The sequence below is a fragment of the Mytilus galloprovincialis genome, chromosome 14 (assembly GCF_965363235.1).
Source record: "Mytilus galloprovincialis chromosome 14, xbMytGall1.hap1.1, whole genome shotgun sequence".
Classification (NCBI taxonomy): Eukaryota; Metazoa; Mollusca; class Bivalvia; order Mytilida; family Mytilidae; genus Mytilus; species Mytilus galloprovincialis.
Genome location: NC_134851.1, coordinates 58698650 through 58726325, shown reverse-complemented (window position 1 = coordinate 58726325; position 27676 = coordinate 58698650). Strand labels below are relative to the sequence as shown.

The 27676-nt window shown below is 31.4% G+C and overlaps 2 protein-coding genes across 3 annotated transcripts; both read left to right on the top strand.

Moving 5' to 3' along the window:
• Positions 1-216: 216 nt before the first annotated feature.
• LOC143059154 (caspase-8-like) lies at positions 217-27676 on the top strand. 2 transcript variants are annotated; one of them, XM_076232647.1, is made up of 7 exons: positions 19931-20270; positions 20505-20746; positions 22506-22538; positions 24304-24384; positions 25085-25411; positions 26321-26730; positions 27422-27676. In XM_076232647.1, exons 1-6 carry the CDS (start codon positions 19969-19971, stop codon positions 26671-26673), a joined length of 1338 nt encoding a protein of 445 aa, XP_076088762.1. In that variant the 5' UTR covers positions 19931-19968; the 3' UTR covers positions 26674-26730; positions 27422-27676. The 2 variants fall into 2 exon arrangements, with proteins under 2 accessions (XP_076088763.1, XP_076088762.1); XM_076232648.1 differs by lacking the exons at positions 19931-20270; positions 20505-20746 and adding an exon at positions 217-432.
• Positions 4232-7606, top strand: LOC143059314 (E3 ubiquitin-protein ligase TRIM45-like). Its single transcript, XM_076232794.1, has 3 exons — positions 4232-4315; positions 5235-6693; positions 7587-7606. The coding sequence occupies exons 1-3, from the start codon at positions 4232-4234 to the stop codon at positions 7604-7606; spliced, it is 1563 nt and encodes a 520-aa protein (XP_076088909.1).

Genomic DNA, 27676 nt, shown 5'->3' with positions numbered 1-27676 from the left:
TTAACTCACTATAATTTTGCTGTTGAAAGATTATCGCTGAATTGTTATTCTGTGAAGTGTTTCGATCATAAATCTTTTATTATTTTGAAATACCTATTAATTAATCACCATACATATCAATTATTTTCAATGACGTCTAGTATTTAAAAGCAAAAAATAAAATGTGTGTTGACGTGAATTTCTATTATAGAACTGCGTTGTATAATATAGCTGAAGACCTTGATTTCATAGAAATTGAAAAACTTAAACAGGAAGCTATAAACATGGTGCCAAATATCATTCCTGCACTGCGAAAAGTTACATCAATGTATGATTTTCTAGACGTACTAGAAAAACGGTTGCTGATTTCTCACCATAGCAGCGACATATTTCTAGTTATGCTTGAACGTATTAATCGTTCAGATCTAGGAATATTTATTAAAGACTTCTCAGGTAAGTCATTATCTTTCATTTAATAATAATAAAATAATCCAGGCAGTTTAATCATATTTTCTTCTCGTAGATTGTATTATGACAACAAAATACTGAACTTAATAAAACATGAAAAAGGAGAAGCCCATCAAAAAGAGTATATCAACAATTGGAACAATTCAAAATTTCTATCATCAACCTTACTTGGTACAACATGTACAAGCAATTTCTGAAGAAAACGAAAGCTGAAATCTGGTTTCTTGCTTTATAAAGCTACAACTGCAAATTGAATTGAAATTGCTAAAAGTTCTGTAATATGATTAAATAAGATTAGGAATCCAACATACGTTATCTCACATAACCGCTGGTATCCTGTTCAATAGACATGATACACATGTAGATGCACAATATATCTAGAAATCGAATACACACATTAAGTCATCTTTTGACAGTAACCATTTGTTATTAGAAAATATAATAATCTACCAGATCAAGCTTGAACAACACATCCTTGTTTTATATGTTGAATCACTTTGTCATGTTGTCCTCGAATTTTAATGCGAAGATGATTAATAATAAAAAAAAGATATATGCTTAACCTCGTTTCGTCTAAAAGAGACTCTATATTTATAGATATAAAACGCAATATAGAAGGTATAACACACATGAATGTTTTCCTGAGTTCCGGAAAGGTTGGTACGTTCTGATCATGATTATGATCATCAGCTGCTTCCAAAGGCCTGCTGTTCCACGCATAATCATTCTTGTTTTGTGTGATAAAGGCAAATAGGAATTATATATGCTAATATGTTTATATGATCTCAGATTTATTATTTTAAGATGAAAATATATGATATTAGTGAGATTCTTAAAAAAAATGTAGCTTCTATTACAATTTCGTTTTTATTTCAGGAGGCTTTTATCATAAGACCAGACCATGTAGCGGTAAGTTATTTATGAGGTATTTAACTTATATTCGGAACAAAATAAGTTCTGGTATTTGTTACAGACATATTGGATAACAAAATACAAACTAAAAACGAATGGAGGACTTGGAAAAGAAATGGAGAATGTCTGAATCACTTGCATATGAATCAAAATCACTCCCTTCTTTGAATATTTGAGAAAGACGGGTACATGTCATTTCTAGAAAATAAATATCTTGGAGATATAAAAGAATTGATATGATAGTTTAGAAATTGAGAAACTAGAACTCTCAACTGTATGGTTATGACCATTAACTCATCATCATTACCTAGCCAGAGTAGCGTTTCGTCTACATACATGTACGACTCATATGTGAAGCTCATAACAAAATATTACAAAAAGTTGTGCCAAATACGTATAAGGTAATCTGTTCCTGGGTTAAGAAAATCCTTAGTTTTTCGAAAAATTTTGTAACAGAAAACTTATCAACATGACCATATAACTGATTTTCATGTCAACACATGAGTGCTTACTACTGGGCTTGTGATACCTGACCTCGACTATGTCAACCAAAGGAACAATTGGAAAAAAGTCATATCCGTTAAGGGGTAGAGGTCTCTGACAACACAATATATAGTGAGTTAAACATGGTTTTCAAGCAAACCAAAAACTATCTTTGTATTTGACAGAGGATTTCTGATCATGAGAGGGATATCTAACCTTGTGTCCCAAGAAGTGAAATGTTTACGGACGCCCTGATGACCTGGCTTTATCACTTTAAATTAAACAGATATTTTCCAAATTTCGTAACCACTATCCCATCTTTTTTCGTCGAACTTGGCCTACCACCGAATTAGATTTGTCACCGAATTTAAAATCATATGAAATACAAGACCAGTGCAACTAGTGGAGTTGAGTCTGCTTAACCTCCCAGCGTACCTTATATCTCCCTAAGTATTTGTTGGGGATGTGTTGCTTCTAAGTCAAAAATAATAAGATGTAGTACCATTGCCTGTGTCAAAAAAGTAACAGCTAACGAATATAACGAACTCCGAGTAAAATTTAAAAGGAAAAGTCCGTGATCAAATTGCAAAATCAAAACGCCCAAACCCTCCAAACGAATTGAACACAATTTTAATGTTCCTGACTTGGTGCAAGACAACAATAGTTTTTTTACTATAACTATAATAGTACTCCCTAGTTAGTGTATGTATCGTTGTCATTTTGCTTAGTTAATTTGTAACTTATTCTGACATCGGACTCGCACTTATGTTAAACTGAGAAACCGAGTTTTACTGTGCACATTGCTGTGTGTCTGTGTTTTTCCAAATTTGCTACAGGTATATGGAAGGATAAAGATATCACCGATCATAATAATATAACACAGAAAAACTTACTATAATATAAGAATGGTCATTTTCCTGACTTGGTACGGGACATTTTTTGAAAAAAAAACTGGTGGGTTCAACCTGGTTTTGTGGCACGCCAAACCTCCCGCTTTTATGACATTGTTTAATATAACATTACAATGACAACATTACATGACAGGACAACAATACAAATACATCGGAGAAACATATAGGAAAGAGAAACACACAAATAATAGCTAATAAAAGATACCAGGTTTAAAATTTAATACGTGAGTTTCGTCCACACAAGACTAACCAGTGACGCTCAGATAGAAAAAGTTCGAAAGCCAAAACAAGTACAAAGTTGAAGAGGACCAAAGTGGCAAACAATTTTGACCAACATGGCTAGGGGTTTCTGCTGGGATAAGAACATTCTTCTTATTTAGAATAATCATACTTTTGCAAACAGTAAATTTTATAAAATGACTAGTATATAAAAGATAAACAAGAGGTGAGTAACTACAGAATAAAAACGGATACATAACACAAAACACCCTAAACCAGCACAAAATTAAGATACACAGCCGAGTTAGCTAAAGCCTTAACGCACAAATTGACGTCTCATTTGATAATATCATTGAATAATAATTACTCCAAATTCATCATTTTTTTCAAAGGAATTAATTTTATTAATATAGAACCTACAACCTGACAGGTGAAATTTATAAAACAGTGCTTTTTATTCTTTATCTTCAGTACTCTGCAAAACGATTTGATAATGTTTTAAAAGGAACATAAATACTGTGGATTCATTAATATTCGTTGGATACCAATTTTCGTGGATTTCGAGGGTACAGGAGAACCACGAATTCAAATGTTCAACGAAATACAAATTTTGTAAAGGAATTTGCCAAAACCACGAAATTAGATATCCACGAATATGTAAGTTTTCCTCAAACCACGAAAATTGGTACCCACGAAAATAAATGAATCAACAGTAGTAGAAATGTAATGTATCAACTGATAATTAATACATGAATTATCAGTTAGGTTGACCTTTTAAATATTGACCCATATTAGTTATATAAAGATCGTCTTTATCAGTTAGCTACAGATAATTAACAAGTCATATGATTTTAATTCATGCACGATAAAACGACTCCATTGATCTGTACAAAATTTGCGGTCTTAATTTCGTTCAATTCACGATTTTAAAAGAAATGGTAAGTATGTCTGACTAGCTGATTTGAAATTAGGAAATTAATGCTTGCATTTGTTATTGCGATTATTAGGAAATGGACAAAACGGAAGATTATTTTTTTTGAGATTTCAGGAAAATCTGCATCACGAGATGCATCTGATATCAACATGCGAACAATAAAGGATAATAGGTTTCACAAACATTTTTAAATAAATTTTTACTTTGTCGGTGCATTTGTCAGATCAATGTGTATGTTTGTTTGGTATTCTAAGATATTTTTGTTGAAATTCGGAGATGTTTGTTCATGTAGTTTTGTTTGTTTGATCTCCATTATTATTCGAAAATGGACATGTTGTATGGTATGGTTGCAAATGAGACACCAAGATACCGAAATTCTTATAAAGTGGATGTTAGTAGTTTATCTAAGGTAGAGCTCGCCGGTTTAATAAAATTTTAGTTTAAATATAGGATTTCACTGCATTTTTCTATAAAAGAAGTTTTTCTTATAACATATAACATCAGTTGAAGATTTCCAATTAAAGATAAATTCAAATTGTCAATTTGATCAAATGTATAGCCTTTTTGTAATGCTGTATTATTCAAAATATTCAGAGTCGAATAAGATAAATCGAACTTTTATTGTTGATTTAAAAGGATCACTTATATGATTGACGATCCATATTGTCCTCAATAAAACTAAATTATAGTGGTAAAAGTGAACTTCATATCTGCAAGTACATAAAGTATATGAAATCAGTTCGCAGCTCTATTTCAAAATTGTAATCTTTTTAAAAGACCTTTTAAGCTGGAAGTATATAAGTAATGTAACTATTTCCATTTCCCATCTAGACATTTATGCAATGAAATAAGGTAAAGAAGCTTTAATATAACAGTTGGTGGGTAAAATTATTAATTGCACGACAGAAGTAAAACCAATGACTTCCGAATATCTGACAAAAAGTTAATCACTAGACCTGCGATCACTCTGGTTGTATGACAATAATTTGCAAAACATCTTTTATATTTGAGTTATCTGTTTGGTCGAGTGTATATCAAGTGAACATACGCTGTGATATGATATTAACATATATCAACGATAAAGGTTTTACATCTCTGTTCAATAATGATATTTAAAAGCAAATGAATATTTGGCGTGCCTTCATAGTTGCAATAATTAATAATCTATATTAATGAAAGTTAATCTATTGCAATATCAGGAAAAGTTTTTACAAACAATTAATTGCTACAAAATATAAATGCATTTTTTTTTATTATCGGAAACGTATTTTACTTTTTGCATTAAAAGAAACATTCTGATGTATTATCAAGTATCTATCTTTCTGTAGGCAATGTCTGCTGCTGTAAATATTGAGGAGTTGAAAAAACAGTTTCTGGAATGTCCAATCTGTAATGAACTATTCAATGACACAGATCGGCATCCGCGTGTATTACCATGTCTTCATTCCTACTGTTACACGTGTCTGAAAAAACTTATTGAACAGTCAAAGTACACATGCCCACTTTGCAAATCTGACTTCTTTGTCCAAAATGTAAGCGTCGATTCGTTTTCAAAAGATAACACAAGAAGGGGTCTACTAGATTTTGTTCGAGCTGGCGACCAAAAATCCGTTATACAATGTGATGAATGCGAAAATGAAAAAGCAATTTCACGTTGTAAAGATTGTTTTAGATTCATATGTAAATCATGTCATGCAGCACATAAAACTATGAAGACATTTAGTGGCCACGAGATTTTTGCCCTAGATGGTTTTGAATTATCGATGGACCATGTTTCCGAATTTAGACATGCTGGTATGTGTTCATTGTCAAACCATCAGAAAAATCCACTCACTTTATTTTGTGCTGGTCCTGATTGTCAAAAACCTATTTGTTATTCTTGTTGTCTAACAAATCATATGCCAACAAATTACAAGAAGCATATCACAAGGGATATTGAGGAGGTCTATGCTGAAAAAATTAAAAGTATGAAAGAGAACAAAGACAAAATACTCAAGACGGAAAAAGAATTAGCTGGGCTTTCAAAAAGTATAAATGAACAGTTAGAGAGACTTGCAGTCAACGCGGATACAACGAAAACAGAAATTCTAGCAATATTTGAAATAGGAGCACATATGCTGCAGCGTCGGAGAGATCTCTTAATAATGAATATAGATAAGTTGAAAAAGAATAAAGAAACTCTTTTAAAGAAGCAAGATACCGAAGTTATCAATTTCATCGAAACCATCAGAGATGCTTGTAGATTTTTTGATCAAACCGTTGCTACTAAAAATCAATCAGCATTTCTTCTTCTTGCAAAAACCATCTCAGATCGATTTAAACATTTACAAGACACTAACTTTGACACACAACCGCGCGATTCAAATTTAATTTCTTTTACTAAAACAAATTTAGGCACTGAATTACAACGATTTGTTGACACAGTTGGAAAAATATCTTCATCGTCTGCATTTGGGCCAAACACAAAGGTTCAATTTCCAACAACAATTGAATCAGAAAAGACTTTTGAAATTATGATTGAATTTTTCGACTACGATAATGCAAAAGTATTGGATGATATGACAATAACTTGTGTACTATTTGAAACGGCGGACGCACCCCTGCCATCCGTAGGAGAATTATCCTTTACTCATTTAGGAAATGGAAAATATGAAACATCTTGCCAAATATTGGATAGTGGTATACAGAAAATTACAAAAGTAGGAGTGATGATAAATGGAAGGGACTTTTCAGCCGTTGAATTGAAAACAATGATAACAAAGAAGTCGAAAGAAGTGGAACAAATTGGTAAGTTTATAACTAGTATGCTACCCTTGTATACCAAAATAGGACGTTGAGGAATATTGTCGTATTCCTCCCAGACTATGCATATTTTATTTATTTATGCCACTTTTATTTATTACATTTAGATTCTAAAAAAATGATTACCATGATCTTTTACAAATTTAGTTGAAAAGTGTCGAAATGATTTAAGTAATCAACGATGAAGCATACGTCAGTAAAACAACAGCCAGGTTTAACAAATGAAGCTTAGGCTTATTGTGTCCATATTCGTTGTTCTATTTAGTGGGTATTGCCAACAACTTTGCAGGGGCACTATGGCTTTAAATGTAGATTTGCAGCATAATTATTTGAAGAGATATATTTTTGATCAAACATGTTTCAACCATGTTTTAATCATCAGGCTTCTTTCAATAAATTTTTACAAACAAAAATCAAAAACAATAAGAAACAATCGAAGTTCAAAGTTTATGTGGTACCGTGTAAAAGAATGATTTTGACCCACAAAAACTAGTTTTGTCTTAATTCATTCAATATGCACATTTTGTTCTTCCATTTCGTTAGATGGTATGTCTGACAAATCCATACACTCTGTTTTTCAAAACACTTTTGGCATTCCAATGGGAACCAATTGTGCCCTCTTCTTGTCGACTTGTTTCTGTATTTTACGAGGCTGAGTACACACAGAAACGTCTCAGAAAGAAAGAAAAGAAGTTATCAATATCCTTCAACTAAGAAATCTGTTCAATCAATGAATATCTTATATATGAAAATATAAACTTTACAGTAACCAAAATATTTTTCTACAAAGAAAAATGAGCGGACGGATTTCGCTAAGAACAATAAGACCCGATCAACAAATAATGTTGACATATCTGATATCTAACAATACTTTTCAGTCATATTGATAAACCTTTAAGATTATAAATTGTATAAATGGGATTGTTTGAAAATACTTACTAAATTGTGCAGCTATTTTTTTGGATAAAAATTGTGTCCCTTTCGAGTCGCATTTTCATTTCTACAATAAAATCAAAACATCGTTTGCTTTCTCCTTTTTTGATTTTTGTCCATGGATTTATGAGTTTGAACAGCGCTATACCACTGTTGCCTTTATTTCTTACATTGATATAAACTTTTTGAATATGGAAGAAATTAGCAAATTATCATTTTATACATTATTACTAATTTGACTCGCTAAAACAGAGTCACATGGTAAACTACATATTGAAATGTAGACTGAAAACAGTCAATCTACGTCTTGTATTGACCTCATAAAATGTAGGTAATAACTTTCTTTCTTTTACTAGGGAACATAATATTTTACTGAAAAGTAAGCTTTTATAATTCCCGAAAAGACATAATGTTAACAATTGAAACATACGAAAAAAAAAATCGAATGCCCCGATTAATGAACAATACATTAAATTACAAACGTGAAAAGCATATCTGACAGACAGCAAACTATGACAACCACTGAAAAAACCCCTTTTGATTTGGGACAGGAGCATTACGAATTACGTAAAAGGAGTTAGACAAAGAAGTTTTTTAAAGTCAGAAATAAGAATGTTCTAGCTGTGATTTTACACCCGAGACATTTTTTTTTAAATTAAAATATACTTTGACCAAAACAGAAAGTTACAACTAACAACCAATATGAATTTACATATTGACAAGAAAAGTGCATCAATAACTGAATAGTTTTGATTATGAACATTTCTATAAACATAATTTTCTCTACCTGCAAATTGTCAACATATGTATCAAGTTTGTCGTCCAGCTTGTGTTATTTGAGGATATACTATGATACATTACAGATAAAAAAAAACATTACCATTGTAACATGCATTTGCTAATGATGAATATCTTATTTCAAAATAATTTTTGGTGAATAAACTTGTGACTTTTATTTATTTGCGAGTGACTTGGTCGAGTTTATACAACAATGAATTCTTTTAAAAAGGCGTTTAATCCTATGATAAAACTTTTCGGTAGTTCTCCTCTTATCAGATTAGAAATGTTAGACAAGTGCTAAGAGTTTATATCGCTGAAGTTATGAAATTATTTGCAGATTCATCATTGGTTGTGAGATAGAAATTTGAAATTAATCTGGAACCATGAAAATACGGATTTTGTCTAACAAAACCTACTTCAGTCTTAATTCAACATGCACAGTTTGTTTTCTTTATTACGTTTCATGACTGGTCAGACAGATCCGTTAATTATAGAAGGTATCTGCTCACCATCACATATTTGTTGACCAATACGATGTACCTGTAATCTTTATTTTTCAATTTTCAAACCCTTTGAACCAAAAAAAAGAAGATATTATAGGTGAGTCTATATTTTGGAGTCAGATCAACTAAATTTGACGAAAAAGCAATGATAAACAGCACTAAATATTAAAAGAAAAACTGAAAATCCACATAAACTGTGTGATTATACAGGGTAAATAAAAGCTACAGTAGTATACAGCTGTTCATTTATAAGCGTCTTTTTTCTATACCTGCATTCCCAAAAGATATATGTTTTCCCAATCATACATGTCCAATTAATTGCTGAAATGTGTAAACCAGTCTATTTTCGTATACATGATTCGTTTAGTAATTGAAACAACGATAAGAGTTGTCATGTTCAAATATTAAATATGTTACTTGTACGCTTTCATACATACCTAGTACCCCTTTTCCAAAGCTAGATGACTCGCTTGGTTATAGAAATACTAGTAGTGGTATGTCACAGTATCAACCATGTGTACAGGGCAGTACGCCATCAGATGATAAACTGAAACGTACGTTAAACATACTAAACATTAAAAAAAAATGAAGTGATAGAAATAGCTTATTGCTTTTTCCACTGTAGATATATTTATTTATTGAACATCTTTTTGTTTTTATCTGTATTAATTTGACGTTCCTTCAATTCGCAAGGTTTGTTGACTTCATCGAGAGTTATGGCTGTCTCTATTGGTAGTTTCTACTCACCTTAACTTGTTTATTGATTTATACTACATACCAATAATTTACCATTCGATATTTTTTGTCGTTTTTTTTCTGTTGTCAGAAAACAAATTTTTAAGATTCTTTTTTGTAAAGATTACGCAATCGTATCTCCAAGTATTTGATGAAATCACAACAACACAGTTTGAAATATCTTAAATATCAAAATAGATAAATTCAAAATAAAAGGATATGTTTCTCAAAATATATTTCAAACATAAATGAAAAAAAACCCCAACAAATATGAAAATGCCCGTACCAAGTCAGGAATATGACAGTTCTTGTCTATTCGTTTTTGATGCGTTTTGTTATTTGATTTTGCCATGTGATTATGGACTCTCCGTATTGATTTTCCTCTGAGTTCAGTATTTTTGTGATTTTACTTTTTTCTCTGAAATACATGTATCTGGTAAATAAAGTGAAAGGTTCTCGAAACGATTTAAATAATAATGATGTACCAGGCTTATAATTTGATAAGCCAGACGCGCGTGTCGTCTACAAAAAACTGATTAGTGATGCTCATATAAAAAAAAACCAAAACTTGAAATATCATCGATCGATTTAAAAAAAGAAAAACGCCACAACGAAAAATGGAGGAAATCATAAGACCTCAACAGGAGTGATACTGTGTGCTTTGCTAAAACTGCATACATGGAAGACTTTTACCCCCTCCCCCCAACATTTTCAAATCATATCTGATTTATATTTTGCTCATTATTTCCATGCAGTGTGTCAAAGTCCTCAGAACAACTAACTGTAGTAGGAATTATATTTATACTGCATTACAACAAAAGGCAAACATTCAGAACATATACAGTCTATACAATAAATACTTGTATACCATTTGAATTTCTCTTTCATATCTGAAGTGTTATAAGTTGGACATTACTGCTAACCAGTCTCAACTCGTTTAGTTATTGAAGTAATGGTAAAATGTATTAGTGTTTAAATATTGACTCCTCTTTTTACGCTTTCAGATTTTTGGAAGCCATTATATTCAAAACACAGCGACTACCATGATTATACACCATCAGGTAAATAAATCAACCACACTTACTTACATGGTATACATGTAGATATTGCATTTTTCTTTTTTTTATCAATTCGCCGAGGGGTGTCAAAACAAATAAAATTAAAGACAGAATGTAGTGAGGTCTTTCCTGACACCCTGAGTTTGGTTTGCCAAGAATCATTTCTCAACGGCCTAAACTACTTTTTCAGTATTTAATAATTCGACGAGACTAGTGCATCATGTGCTATGTGTATTATGTATGGATACTGTTAGGAAATCAAACGAGAAATTAGCACATTAATTACCTTTCTTGGATCTCAAAGGAATGAAAGATACCGGCTCAGTTTGTCAATAACATGAGAACAAGCTCGTTGGTCATTTAGCAGTGCTACTTCCATGGGGTTAATTAACAGATTCTTGATAATTTTAAGGCATCGCAGTATTTACAATCGAGGTAAATTTCCTATCGATAAAATTGGTCAACTGTATTTAGCGAATCATTGAATTTTTAAGACTCGTCAAATTAATGCCAATGTGACAATGGCTCCAACTAGTTTCTTCGGTGCGAAGCTAAAGATGGAACGGCGATCCAGTTTATACGTTCTATAGCTCAATTGTGAAAAATTTCACTTATTTATCTGGATATAAACGTTAGAAATAATCATCCAGAAACAATACTTCATTTGTTTGTTTGAATATTCCTTTAGCATCGTTAGCCTTTCTCCAAAGTTGATCCCATTCTACAGCAAATTTTAGTTGCAAGTAAAAAAAAATGATAAACAGAGCATGAACAAGTAATACAAAGATTAATTCTCTTTGCAGCGGAGCCAACGACGACTAGGAAGAAATAAAATAAACTATTAAGAAACAACACAATTATGAGTGAAGAGTTTAGTATTGTCTGATTATAACGATGACTTTCTTATAAAGAGTTTAAGTCATTTAATATAAGACTTTGTTTTCAAATTGGACTAACTTGGTAGACAATGTTTTTGTTTTACAGATGAATGTTATGTCAATTCAATCGACAACGTTTTGTTAACCAAGTTGCTAGCCGTGTTGACACCATTCAACTCACTTCTTTTCTTTTATACTATTTTTGTGTTTTTTTCATTTAATTTTTATGTTTTAGATAAACTCAACATAGATAGATTGATATGATTTTCACACTGTTGTTTTATAAAAGAAGCAATTATAGTGCGTGATATCATTTTGTAAGGTATTTCGGTAATTGCTGTACCGTAGTACATTCCAAACGCACTTTATGACAATATCACTTTATCAATGAGAATAAATTTTTTGCAGTGTTTAAAGAATTAATTTTGCTCTGTATATTTGTATCGTTTGTGAAACATAAAATATTTTAAAAGGTGGTATTTACTGCATAAAGATTATAATTATGTAGACTTTTGACGTCTACATTTTCTACTGGCTTAAATTCACAAATGAAAGTTCCGAAAACTGTAACAAATGAGAACAACATGTTTTTTATTCAAATTATAGCCAAAAAAATATATGATTGACAAATTTGTATTTTTGATTGCAAAACAATGACTTGAAATATCTGTCATTTTCCCCCTACCTTGTTTATAACTAATACTTATTATGATACGGACCAGAAAATGTTATTGAATCATAAGCAACTTGATTGGATTGATAAAACTAATCATAGATACCAGGACTAAAATTTGTTTATACGGCAGACTCGTGTTTCGTCTACAAAAGACTCTTCAGTGACGCTCGAACCCAAAAAAGGTTGAAAAGGCCAATCATTAAGTTAATATTAGTCTTGTTTTAATTGTTTAGTTTAATCATACACGTGTATTGATTAAATCAGAAAACGCCTGAATATGCAAAATAACTTAAATTACCTTCACCTTGGAACTAGACGAGTCATTATTATTTTTATCTATGAAACCCACGGTATGATTGTTTAAAAATGTATTTTTTTTAATCTTTTTTTCCCTTGTTATATACACCACTTTTTTGTATTGCTTGTATAATTAAGTGGAATGCATTACAATTTTCCAAATAATTGAATAAAATGTGTAATTGAGGATTTTTTTAATTACATGTAATTGTAATTTTATTTGTGTTAAAGATAAGGATTTGTGTTTAATAATATAAATTGTAAAATTATATTTATTTTTCAAATATTAATATCACATACTTTTTTAATATATGAAGTCTGTAATTCATTCTGAAGTTTTTAAATTATTTATTTAGCCTACATACATGACAGAATTATTTTGAATAGTCTTATAATTAAAAAAAAAGTGAGGATCAAATATTTGTGTTGTTCAGTTTTTAAGAAAGATCTTTTAAGTAAATAGATTGATAAGTAATAAATCACCTTATAAAACAAGAACAAAAAAATGTGTCACTTTGAAAAATCTTTCTTATATACTTCTATTAAGATTTAAAATCACTGCACACAATCATTTTGTCAAATCAGTATACATAAAAGGATTATAGAATTAAAATTAACAGCTGTGAAAACAAACAGCAACTTATCAGATTGAAATGTCCTGGAGAAATGCCACTATTACATGCATTTCATCTAATTAGCAAAATATTGCTAATATTTAGACATAATGTATATTGTTGTACTAAAAATTATTTTCAATATTGTTACAAGCACACTTTTGAATATTTTTACAGTAAAAAAAAATATTTTTAATTTATTTATAATTTCTTTTTTGAGTAATGTTCAATTAAATGACTTCACTTGAGATGTCAAAATATTCCTTGATGTATTGACAGGTTAACAGATTCCCTCTCCTATCAATATGACGATCTTATGATCAAGCAATATCTGCCACATATGTTCCTGTCGAAAGACTTCTAGTATTTAGAATTGCTGTCAAAGTGTTCAGACAAGAGATTCAGACTAAATGACAAAACATTAAAATAACTAACGATTATCAAATGCAACGCTTAAACTATGGTTACATGAATATTTTACACATGCATGTATGATATTGTTAAAAAATATGATGAAATGTAATGTGTAATTTAATTAATTACTTTAGTAAATTAATTGTAATTTAATTAATTACATTTTAAAAACTGTGTAATGTGTAATTAGTGTAATTGATAATTTTTGCAATGAAATGTGAAATTTAATTAATTACATTCCAATGTAATCATGGGAATTGACCCCAAGTCTGATGTTTGTAAATATTATATTCCTTTTGTTACGCGTATGCATTTTGTCTGAGTGATCAAATAAAGTTGTAAAAGTATATATGTACAGTATTTTACATACTGTACTCTGTAGATAAGCTATGTTTGATAACAAATCACTGAGAAAAAAAAAGAAAATTTACAAATTAGACCTTTTATTTTATCACACAAGTTATTTTGTTAAAGAAAAAAATATGATAGTGGATTGTTTTAAATTATCTCCATGTTGACGGCACAACTAAATCATGGTATGAAGCACAAATAAACGATATTAATCATTTAAGTGTAAATTGCTTGCATTTATGGTCTAACATTTCTTATTTTCTTTGCGTAATGATGTGTTTATTGAGTGCTTTATCAGGCATCGGACAAAATTTTATCTTACATGTTTCAAATAAATTTAGCTACAAGATCTTCAAGATACAATCATTAGAAAAATTGTAGTAGACATGGATTATGACAAACGCCGAAGCGCAACTTTGATAACATAAGCAATTATAACGATTATTTTACATAGAGGAAAGCTGTATGATTAATGCATCTTTGGAATCAAATACTTGAATGCAAATTTAAAATTAGGGTATGACATATTTTATTAAAAATCGAATCGAATTACTGCCTAACTACAAGTACATTTAAACATTGTATGTACCTCTCGGATGAGAGACGAAAGATACCGAAAAGGCAGTTAAATTTATCTGTACAAAATAAACTGACAACGCCATCACAAAAAAAATCCCCCTAAAAAATCAACTACAAGATACAAAACACAACAAAGAAATGAATTATTTGCACGAATTTATTGACTACATTAAATATACTTGACAGCTCTACTAAAAAGCCCCTAAAGATTTCAGGGGTATGGAAATATTGTCACTACAGGTCTTCCATCGTCCGGAAGAAAAACCTCTCGGATGTAGGTCGTCCAGTTTGATGTTTGGGTTGCACAAGTACGCAGCCACGTCAGGTCATAATGGGGACGTTCAATCTGATGGTAGTTGTGTTGAAAATGCCATGTTCTCTGAACAATGAAAGCCATTGTAACAACTCTTTGCATGGTATAGTAGGGACTTCGTTCAAGGCAAAATGTCTGTCCCTATCTTACATACCTTCATATTCCCACTAGCAGTCTTCATCTTTCAGACACTCATCTTAGCCAGCATGTATAACTTGACCTTAATAATATATTTATTGTTAATTTGTTGTCGTCACAAACAAACATAAACATGAAAGTTGTTTTTTGCACAAAAAGGACACCAGAAGTTTGTATACGACATAAGATGAAACCAGGTTCTCATCAAACTACAATCATGACATTAAAAACCTCTGAGACATGAACCGTTGTCTTGTTTAGCAATTAGATGAGAAAGAAACAAAACAATTCTTACTCTAAATGAAAACATTTGATGACGTCTTTGCAGCGACAAAAGAATAAACATCAGCAAAGTAGCTGATAAATTTGCAAATTAACTCTGCAAGGTTAAACCATACAGCTTATTTTTATAGAATCATTTTACCGAATCTCTTGGAACATTCTATGACAAAAAATACACGGAGACCCTCAATCTTGTATGTCAGTTAATAGCATTGTATATAGTAATGTCATGTTGTTAGTCATATAGTATTATTGCAGTTCTAGGAAGCGGAAAATATCTTTCATATATTGCTCTAGTATTGGGCCTTTTTAACTTTTTGATTCGAGCGTCACTGATAAGTCTTTTGTAGACGAAACGCGCGTCTGGCGTATATACAAAATTTAGTCCTGGGTTCTATAATGATTTTATTTACAGAGGCATTTAAAGGCGTTAAACCTTTTTCTCGAAAAGTACAAGCTTCAATTACCAACTTTAAAAATCTACCCTGCATGTTGGCTTTACAGATGGAATGCGCATCATAATGACCGAAGCAAACTATGAAAAACAGTACAGAATTGAAGTGTACAACTGTTAAATAATCATAAATCGATTAATCGAAAACGAATCATGGTTACAAAATAAAAACAGTGGGAAATAAATCATCTGATTTTAGTCAGTAATAACATGTTATTTATTTCGAAAAGCAAAAGGAATTTTGTAACAGTGCAATATCAGAAATCATATAAGGTGCAAGGGAAACAAGGGTACTCTCAACTTTCTTTCGATCATAAACTGTATATGCATTGCCTCCTTGTGAATAATTATAGAGTTAAAATCGCAAAAGCCACATACAGCTGCCACACAGATGATATAACAGCCATATATAGTAACTTGGTCCAACTTAAAACAAATGTATCTACCGGCAGCATGTTTGCAAAACAGGATATGTTGCAAGTCAATGTTTCTGTTGTTCCCATAATGATTGTTAAACACGATAAAACCAGGTTGTCACAAAGAATAGATAGGATAATTTATCAAACGTATAAACAATTACATTAATCATTCCCAAATTTGCTATTGAAGGTCGTACGTATATATGACCTATTTTGACTTACATCTAGAAATTGACAATGAGGGTCGGTTGAAGACAAAACTTTACGACAAAAGAGATGATTTCAGCCTCCCAATTGTGAACTTTCCATTTCTAAGTAGCAACATTCCAGCAGCACCTGCATACGGGGTATATATATCCCAATTGAAACGATATTCCCGTGCTTGCATTTCCTATCATGATTTTCTTGATAGAGGGTTACTGCTCACAAGGAAGCTATTTAACCAAAAGTTTCAAATGGTGAAGTTGAAATCATCCCTTCGTAAATTTTACGGACGCCATCACGAGTTGGTTGACCGTTATGGAATAACCGTTTCACAAATGATATCGGATATGTTCCTGACGTCGTTACTACAATCCCCTTCCCTTTCATGAATTTGACCTACCGAATTAGACTTTTTACCGGATTTATAATCACATATGCAACACAACGGGTGCCGCATGTGGAGCAGGATCTGCTTACCCTTCCGGAGCACCTGAGATCACCCCTAGTTTTTGGTGGAGTTGGTGTTGTTTATTTCCTTAGTTTTCTATGTTGTGTCATGTGTACTTTTGTATGTTTTTCTGTTTGTCTTTTTCATTTTTAGCCATGGCGTTGTCAGTTTGGTTTAGATTTTGAATGTCCCTTTGGTATCTTTCGTCTCTCTTCTTTTTAGCTAAATACATCTATGTCGTGTATGCTTTATCGAGTGGTGGCCTTATCGACAACTTCACCTCACCTTTTTATCTACATTTTATTACGATACGGTTGCCTAGTTTTGTTATTTCATTTAAAGAAAATCTCATTAAGTTAATTTAATTATCTAGAGAAACAGATCGTAAATATTTATCAACAATTCCAGGCTTATTAGTTAATACTCCAAACGCGAGTTGCTTTCTGAAAAGACCGATCAGTGACGCACATGTCAAAATAGTTATGAAGCTAAAGAAATACAAAGTTCAGGAGCATTTTAAAGAACTTAAAATTTCAAATAAAATGTGCCAAATACGGCTTAGGAAATTTGAATAAGGGACAATTATTAAACGTACCTTTTTTTTTAATTGCTTTTTATTAGAATGCGACAGTTCCTGTTTTTATTGTACTTAATTAGGCACAATATTTTAAAATATATATCAAGATTTTATCACTGTCCGTATCGAATATATATTATGTCAAACTGTATGACAATATACACGCATAAAAAAACACAAAGTGTGTTCCTTTTATTATTGTTCCTTTTTCTAATGTTTCTAACAGTTTTTATTGTATTATATTGAGGCATGATGTCTTTAATCATTGTTAAATGTATGTCGGGTTTCCTACTGTCTGTGTCGATTTATATTAAGAACATGAATTATATCTAAATTATATCTAACTGTAAACACTGTCAATTTGTATGTTAAGGCTCACAATGTACACAGTCATATGAGTATCAGTAGGACACAAACATGTTAATTCTATATGTGTTTGAGCTTTTGATTAGGGACTTTCCTTTTTAAATTTTCCACTGAGTACAGTATTATTGTGATTTTCCTTTTTATAAATGTTCCGTTCCGAATGTTACTGCTTCTGTTTTATTTGTGTTTTATTGAGTAACAATACATATTAATTTTTCCTACTGTTTTTTTTGATCATATTGAAGAAATAAAATGTATATAAAGATAAACACTGTTTTCAATACATAAAACAATTCAGTCATTCAGAAATATAGAATGTGTATGTCTGTATTTTTTCAATTACTATAACAATGTAGGTCAATATTGAATAACAGGAGTTTTCTCTAATTTTGATGATGCTATGGATTGTATTAGACAATCATACTCGCGTTGTTCGTCTCAAATACAATATCAAACTTGTTTTAAGTTATTACAAAAAGGTACACAATATTGTTATTCAACATGTTTTTTTATGAGTAAGTATGTCATGTATGTGTACTTTTCGATTACAAGTTTTCTACATATGCATAATATGTAATGCCTACCATTTAAACACGTATATTCATAAATAGAAGTATACAAACAATGTTATATTAATTTTATGATATTTTATAATTCGAATATTGGTGTCTCTCTTTATATATCTATTTCACTGACAAACGATAACTTAATTGGTTTACTTCGATTTTACTTTCTGTTTACATTAGTTTAAGGAAATTATTTGTGTCTAAAAATAGACTTTCAATTTGAAAATGTTGAACAGTTTAAAAACTAAAGATAGAAACTTACGTTTAAAAAAGTTGACTCACTTGCTATATATAGCTTAAATAAAGTTCGTATCTCCCATTTCCAATTTTGCTTTCGGTTATGTAAGTATAAACAAAGTTTGTTATTACTGTTTGTTAAACAACATTATAAGGATATTAAGCAAAAATAATACTACTAATAATAATAATAATACTAATTATAAATTATCGAATTGATAATAATGATACCATAAACATGATCAGATAGAACGTGTATTACCTTCGTAAAACGGTCAACATTAGTCTTAGTATTTTGAAAACCACCTTCCATATGTACATTCTTTTGATGTTCTTGACCGAAGTCATGAGCCTGCAATTTAGATTAACTTTGGTTCGTGCTTCTATCTTTTTGTCGTGTCTTGCTCTGTATAAAATAGGTCTACAACGTAACGTTTTCTCGTTTGAATTCTTTCAGCCTTTTCATATCTGAACCTTTTTTCATGATATTGAACTACAATGTTAAATACACCAAACATGTTTCCAAAGGTTAGTTTATGGTCGGTTTTAGGGTTTTTTGTATCAAGGATCAATTATCATGTATCTTGTTTCTGGACAAAACATTGTTAATAACATGAATAAGTGGCTGACAAAAACCGTTTATGAATTAGGGGACAAAAAGGAATTAAAAACAAGAACTGTCTGATATCAAGACAATAACTTGTGTTTAAATTCATGAATCTCTTTGACATTGTACAACAAGGTTCCATGCAAACAAAAGGTAGGTTGGGAATTATTTTGGAGATTATGACCCCAAACGTTCAAAAAAGGGACTAAAGATCCATTATTTACTAAAACTTTGTATAAATTACGTATTTCTCGACCCATTTTGAGTGGAATATATTTATAATTCTTGAAATCTTAAGATGTTTAGTACAGAGAATTAAACCATTGAATGTCAATTTTGTATTTTGGCCTTATTTTTAAATTGGTCCATATTGTGGTCAAAATGGTCTGAAATAAGACTTTGAATTGTTAGAAAAAAATATAGTTCTTGGTGTTCTTCTATATGCTGAATATTTAACCACATTACAAGTTAGAACTCTATCAAGATTGAATATATTGCTCATATGTTCAGTGTTCGAACTCTAAGGTCGTTTTAAACGGTGCTCTGTGGAGCATTTGAAAAAAATTGGATTTTTGATCGGTACCTTTATCATTTCAAATAATCTGAGTTTTTCTTTCTATGGTTCTTTCCTACAGTCTACCAAAATGAAAGCATTTCTAAATTCTTAAAAAATAAAAATGCATGTAATTTTAGTCCATTCACGTGATAGATCGAAAACAGAGTATTGAGTTTCTGCATTGGTTTTGAATTTTAATACTATATATCTTTTATCTGATTCATCATTTATTTTCGTTTCAGGGTCAGGTTTTTCTAGTAATTATATAGCCAGTAATGGTTGATAGAGGCACTGTTGTAGATGTTGACAATGAACTAGAGGCGTTTGACGTCCAGTCAATTAAGTTCTTAGTGAAGAACTTTATTCATCATGTCCAATTGAAGAAGTGTTTCTCTTTGCTTGATGTTGTCACAGCACTAGAAGTAGTCAAGCATATAACTGAAAATAACTGGAAAGAGTTTCTATCAGAATGTCTATTCATGATTGGCAAACGCAATATTATACATATCTTAGGACTCAATTCATCTGAAATTGAAGAAAGAGTTCAGCGAAAGGAAGGTTTTCTTATACCTTTTAGGTAAGTTCAAGGGAAATGGTCAAATTCTACGTTGTTTCTGTTAAATTTTTAAATCACTATAACTTTGATGTTGAAAGATTACCGATAAATTGTTATTCTGTGAAGTGTTTCGAACATAAATCTTTTGTTATTTTGTAATATCTATTAATTGGTCACCATACATATCAATTATTTTCAATAACGTCTAGAATTTAAAGAAAATAAAATGTGTGTTGACATGAATTTCTATTATAGAACTGCATTGTATAATATAGCTGAAGACCTTGATTCCTCAGAAATTGAAAAACTTAAACAGGAAGCTATAAACATGGTACCAAATATCATTCCTGCACTGCGAAAAGTTACATCAATGTATGATTTTCTAGACGTACTAGAAAAACGGTTGTTGATTTCTCACCATAGCAGCGACATATTTCTAGTTATGCTTGAACGTATTAATCGTTCAGATCTAGGAATATTTATTAAAGGCTTCTCAGGTAAGTCTTTATCTTTCATTTAATAATAATAAAATTATCCAGGCAGTTAAAATCATATTTCCTTGTCGTAGATTTTAGCCATGGCGTTGTCAGTTTGTTTTAGATTGATGAGTTTGACTGTCCCTTTGGTATCTTTCGTCCCTCTTGTATTATGACAACAAAATTCTGAACTTAATAAAACATGAAAAAAGGGAAGCCCATCAAAAAGAGTATATCAACAATTGGAAGAATTCGAAAATTTCTATCATCAACCTTACTTGGTACAAGCAATTTCCGAAGAAAACGAAAGCTGAAACCTGGTTTATTGCTTGATGTAACTTGAATTAAGATTGCTTAAAGTTCTGTAATTTGATAACATAAATAAAGGCAACAGTAGTATACCGCTATTCAAAACTCATAAATCCATAGACAAAAAAACAAAATCGGGGTAACAAACTAAAACCGAGGGAACCGCATTGTATATAAGAGGAGAACAACGACACAACACTGAAATGTAACACACACAGAAACGGGCCAAGCATCAGACAAAACCCCACGATAATAACAAATATAACATCAAAACCAAATACATGAATTTAGGATAGACAAGTACCGTGACACGTCTTATCGCAATCTGAATTTACACTAAAAGATAAGAGAAAACAAACGACGCAACGTTAAAATGTAACATACACAGAAACGAACAATACTATAACAATAGCCATCTTCCTGACTTGGTACAGGCCATTTTTAAAGGAAGAAATAGGAATCCAACATACATAATCTCACATAACCGCTGGTATCCTGTTCATTAAACATGATACACATGTAGATGCACAAAACCTAGAAATCGAATACACACATACAGTCATGTATGACAGCAACCATCCGTTATTAGAAAATATAATAAACTACCAGATCAAGCTTGAATAACACATCTTTGTTTTATTTGTTGAATTACTTTGTCATGTTGTGCTCGAATTTGTATGCAAAGATAATTAATAAAAAAAAAGATATATGCTAGCCCTCGTTTCGTCTACAAGAGGCTCTTTATATATAGACATCAAACGCAATATAGAAAGTAACAAATAAAGGAAACAGTAGTATACCGCTGTTCAAAACTCATAAATCCATGGACAAAAAAAAAAAATCGGGGTTACAGACTAAAACCGGGGGAAACGCATTAAATAGAAGAGGAGAACAACGACATAACACTAAAATGTAAACAGTTATCAAAGGTACCAGGATTATAATTTAATACGCAATACGCGCGTTTCGTCTACATAAGACTCATCAGTGACGCTCAGATCAAAACAGTTAAAAAGCCAAACAAATACAAAGTTAAAGAGCATTGAGGACCCAAAATTCCAAAAAGTTGTGCCATATACGGATAAAGTAACACACATAGACAAAATCCCACGAAAATAACAAATATAACATATATATAACATCAAAACCAAATTCATGAATTTGGAATAGACAAGTACCGTGACACGTCTTATCGCAATGTGAATTTACAATAAAAAAAAGAGAAAATACAGGGGTATTTTCCTGAGTTCCGGAAAGGTTAGTAAGTTCTGTCCATGATTATGATCATCAGATGCCCCCAAAGGCCTGCTGTTCAATGCATAACCCTTCTTGTTTTTTTGTGATATAGGCAAATATGGATAATATATGTTAATATGTTCATATGATCTCAGATTGATGATTTTAAGATTAAATTATATATGATCTTAGTGAGATATTTGTGGCTTCTATTATAATTTCGTTTTTATTTTAGGAGGCTTTTATCATATGACCAGACCATATAGTGGTAAGTTATTTATGAGGTATTTAACCTATATTCGGAACATAATACGTTCTAGTATTAGTTACAGACATATTGAATAACGTATGCGCCGAAAATACAAACTGAAAACGAAGAGAGGACTTGGAAACGCAATACAGAATGCATGAATTACTTGCATATTAATAAAAATCACACCCTTCTTTAATTATTTGAGAAAGACGGGTACATGTCATTTCTAGAAAATAAATATCTTGGAGATATAAAAGAATTGATATGATAGTTTAGAAGTTGAGAAACTAGAACTCTCAACTATATGGTGATGACCAATAACTCATCCTCATTACCAAGCCAGAGTAGATTTTGAGCTAATTGAAATTATCATACAAATAATTATATATCAACGAATGTATTGCAGTACCGCCATTATTTGGGATTTATATTTTCATTTTTATACGATATATAGAAAAGATGAATTTATTTATTAGATGATAAAAACGCGAGATATATATATATCTGTGCGTATTACATTATGCAGAAACAAACTCCGAAAGCGTGTAAGTATCACGGTAAATCTGTTTCTGATATGATCAACATATTTGCATTTTGTGTTTTATTAAATCCTTCAACTACTCCATGCATCTTCTCTATAACATGAAAAGATTAAAGGAAAGAAACACTTCAAAATCAAAGGTCAAGGTTATATTCTAAATTTTGATTTTGGCTTATTCCCATATTTTTGGAAAACAATAACAAGATATCGAGTACACATTTTCATCAAATTATCAATTGCGACATGTTGTTCATTTTGGTTTAAATTTCGCTTCTGCTAGTTTTTGCCCCTAATATATTTAGAATTAATCATTATTCGGTATAACTCATTAAAAGAGGACGAAAGACACCAAAGGGACAGTCAAACTCGTAAATCTAAAACAAACTGACAACGCCATGGCTAAAAATGAAAAAGACAAACAGAAAAACAATAGTACACATGACACAACATAGAAAACTAAAGAATAAACAACACGAACCCCACCAAAACTAGGGGTGATCTCAGGTGCTCCGGAAGGCTAAGCAGATCCTGCTCCACATGCGGCACCCGTCGTGTTGCTTATGTGATTACAAATCCGGTAAATATTCTAATTCGGTAGGTCAATTAACAATACATATCAAAGACCTAAGGTCTTTTGCATAAGATTTGCGGTTCTTCGTTTATGACCTAAAAATAGAGGTCACGGTCATATACACATTTGGCGATCCAGATTGTGATCTTTTATTTAAAAGTGACGCTCATATCAAAATATGTAAAAGCCAAACAAGTACAAAATTGAAGAGCATTGAGGTTCCAAATTCCAAAAAGTTGTGCCAAATACGACTAAGGTAATCTATGCCTGGGATAAGAAACTCCTTAATTTTTAGAAAAAATCAAAGTTTTGTAAACAGTGAATTTGTAAAAATGACCACATTATTGATATTCATGTCAACGCCGAAGTGTTGACTACTGGGGTGGTAATACCCTCGGAGACGAAACGTCCACCAGCAGTGGCATCGACCCAGTAGTGTAAATAGTTATCAAAGGTAACTTGATTATAATTTAGTACGCCAGAAGTAATGATTTGAAACCGTTATTTTCTTTTAATAATTTTCTTAAATCATCATATAGGTTTAAGTACTGACATTTTAAACTGCATTCTAATATTTTAACATCAACATATATTCATAGGGGCGGAAAGACCTTTAATCTCTGAAAAATTGGTTTTACATTCTTTTATTAGTGCTTATTCATTTCCAGGTATGTGTGTAATAATTAATAACAAAACCTTTTCTAAAGAATCCAAGCTACTACCGAGGCGTGGAACAGAATTCGACGAAGGTATTTATACATCTTGAGTGTTTTAATCGTTGCTGTTATTTATACATTCATTGTTTTACGTTTACTATTTAGGTTTATATTTCGCAAAACAAATTTACGGTTACCTATAGTTGTTTTATACCTACGTCATTTGGTCTTTTGTAGAGAGTTGAACCATTGGCAATCATAATATATCTTCTTTTTTATATAATGTTGATTCGTTTATTACTCCTAATCAAAAGTCATCATGTGATAAATATTAACTTGGTAATCTTTATCTTCTATCGACTTCGTGTTCTATTTATAGGTGTATGTGTCATATTGAATTCAGTAGTCAAGATTTACGGTTGATATAATATTGTTCAAGCTTACTCGAAAAATAAGTCAGTCTCGTTCATTATCCACCGATGGTTGTTTTAGATGTGCCGTCAGCACTCTTTGCTTACACACAATGATCAGTATTGGTAAAGGATATATCCTTTATAAAATAAAACTATGAGATTTGGTGTGATTGTCAATTAGACTGCTTTCGACTTTAAGACCACGTGTCAGAGTTTCGCTGCCATGTGGTTAATTTCAAAAAGTCAATAAGATTAATAATAGAAAGGCGGAATCTGTCAAAAATACAACAATCCGACTAATCTATTCTTAGTTAACATTGTTGAATATATATAATAATACTAAACAAAAGATATTATTGTTTTGTTTTATTACGTTACAGAAAGGCTCTCTCAGACCTTTACCAAACTCAAATTCAAGACATGTATATACAGAGACCTTTCTGCCGAGGAGATTGTTGAAAAAATAACAGAGTTAGCCGAAGTTGATCATTCAAAGTATGGTGCATGCGTTGTATGTATTCTTTCACATGGCAGTGAAACGGCAGTGTTTGGAAGTTATGGTCATTCTGTTAGAATCAACCATCTGACGTCACTACTTTCACCAAGAAAATGCAAATCACTTTCAGGAAAACCAAAATTGTTATTCATTCAAGCTTGTCGAGGAATCAGAGATCAAACAATCCAAAACAATAATAAAGGGCACATAAGTAAGTTAAATTAGAAACGATCCTAGTAAACTTATCAATCTTTTTAATAAACTAATTCTCAAAGTTACCAATTCAACAATGTCATAAGATCTTGGAATATATTTTGATGGTATTATTATTGATGTTGTTATCAGGAAATTGAAAGCAATATAGAATTTATTGTTGTATACATACTTGCTTTGATGGATCTACAATCTGTCGATTTCTGTTTTTCGGCATTGCACAAGATCATGTTTTTCTCTGACTGTTATGTCGTCTTTACACTAAATTCACTGGCTATTGGATGTAAACTTGTAGATGATTTAGTCATACATGCATGATTTTTTTTCTACAAGTTGTTATTGTCTTTGAATCAACTGTCAGTACCTGCGAGTTCTCTCGGATCCGTTATTTCTATGTTGAAATGTACAAGTACCTCGGAACGTGCACTTTATGTTTTTGTTAGCTGTGTTGTGTACGAATCCATCTGATAAGTTAAGCACATTGCAACTCTATTTTATGAGTTTGTGTCATTTTGGCCATCTGTGGAAAGTTTTCATTTTGGCAATCATACTACATCTTCTTTTCACATAACGTAACAATTGAACTCATAGATACCAGAATTGCAATTTTTGGTAGCTAAATTGACCCTTCGTATACAAATAACTAATCAGTGACGCTCGTATTAAAAGAAATAAAAGAAGAAATAGGGTACGAAGATAGAAAATATTGAGGACAAACATTTCCAAAAGGTTTAATCTAGTGAAAACATTCAACAATTACAGTCCTTAGTCTTCTATTGTGTGTTTTTTTCTTGTTTAGCAATGGCGTTGTTTGTTAATTTTCGAAATATGAGTTCGAATGTCCATCTGTTAACTTTTGCCCCCTTTTTTACCAATGACGTTTCAAAAACTTTCAAAAATATTTCAGAAGAAGAGCAACATGACATAGGTGACACCAACAGTGATATACAGTATCTACCTCCGCCGCCAGATCCATCTCTTGGAGAACCACGTGAATTAGATGAAATCAACAGTGATATCCAGTATCAACCTCCTCCGCCAGATCCACCTCTTGGAGAACCACGTGAATTATATGACATCAACAGTGATATCAAGTATCTACCTCCCTCACCAGACACAGCTCTGAGAGGACCACATGACATAGCTGACTTCAACAGTGATATCCAATGTCTACCTCCTCCACCAGATCCACCAGGGAAAATTCGACTTCCTGTTGGGATATGCGACAACACCTGGCTATGTATCATACAGAGACTGTAAACAAGGAACATTTTATGTTAGAACTCTGACGGACGAGTTGATGGCGTATTCTGATAGGTCAGTGATAGTCAACGTTAACCTAGCTATAAAACTAAATTCAATCCACTATTTTTTTGTATTTGAAAATAATGCCTGGACCAAGTCAGTAGTACTAGTATTACAGTTGTTATATATTTATCATGTTTATTCATATGATGTGTTTCGAGCTTTTGATTTTGTATTTCATTATGGACTTTCAGTTTTGAATTTTCCTCTAAGTTCAGTATCTTTTTTAGTTTACTTTTAGCACAAATACATCATGATCAATCACAGTTATTGTAGTATTACAAATTACTTATAGTCCATAAAACATAACAAAAACTGATTTCCAAGGTAAATTTAAATGGGTGAGTGACCGTAAAACCTTACAAAAATCGAACATCATACCTTATTCAAACAAACAAAATAAGGTGTCATGTCAAAAAATTAAACGGCACGGACTGCATGAAACAAAATTTGGAAATACCCATAAAGTTTTCACTCATTATGTGTTTTCTTTTAAAATTCATACAAATTATAAATGTTGATGAATGTAAAACACCATTTACAAATAAAATATGCATAATATATTGCACATTCGCTTGATAACCTGTCTTGTGCTACTTCATTATTGTGTAAAATTGAGAATGGAAATGGGGATTATGTCAATGCGACAACAACCCGACCATAGAACAGCCAACAGTACATATTTTACTTTTCTGAATTTCAGATTAGATTTGCTTAGTATATTGACCATAGTGACCAACAAGTTGTCCGATATGAATATTGATGGTGGAGATGGAAAGGTACACAAACAATGTCCGATGCCACAATTTAGTCTCACCAAGAAACTGTATTTCTTCCCGGAAAATTTTGTATAAAGAAAAAAACGTTGTTTGTCATACACTTGTATCAGTACTTAAATTCTTTCAATCCTTTGTGGTTGGATTTTACTTCTTTATCTAATAATTCAAAACGCAATTAA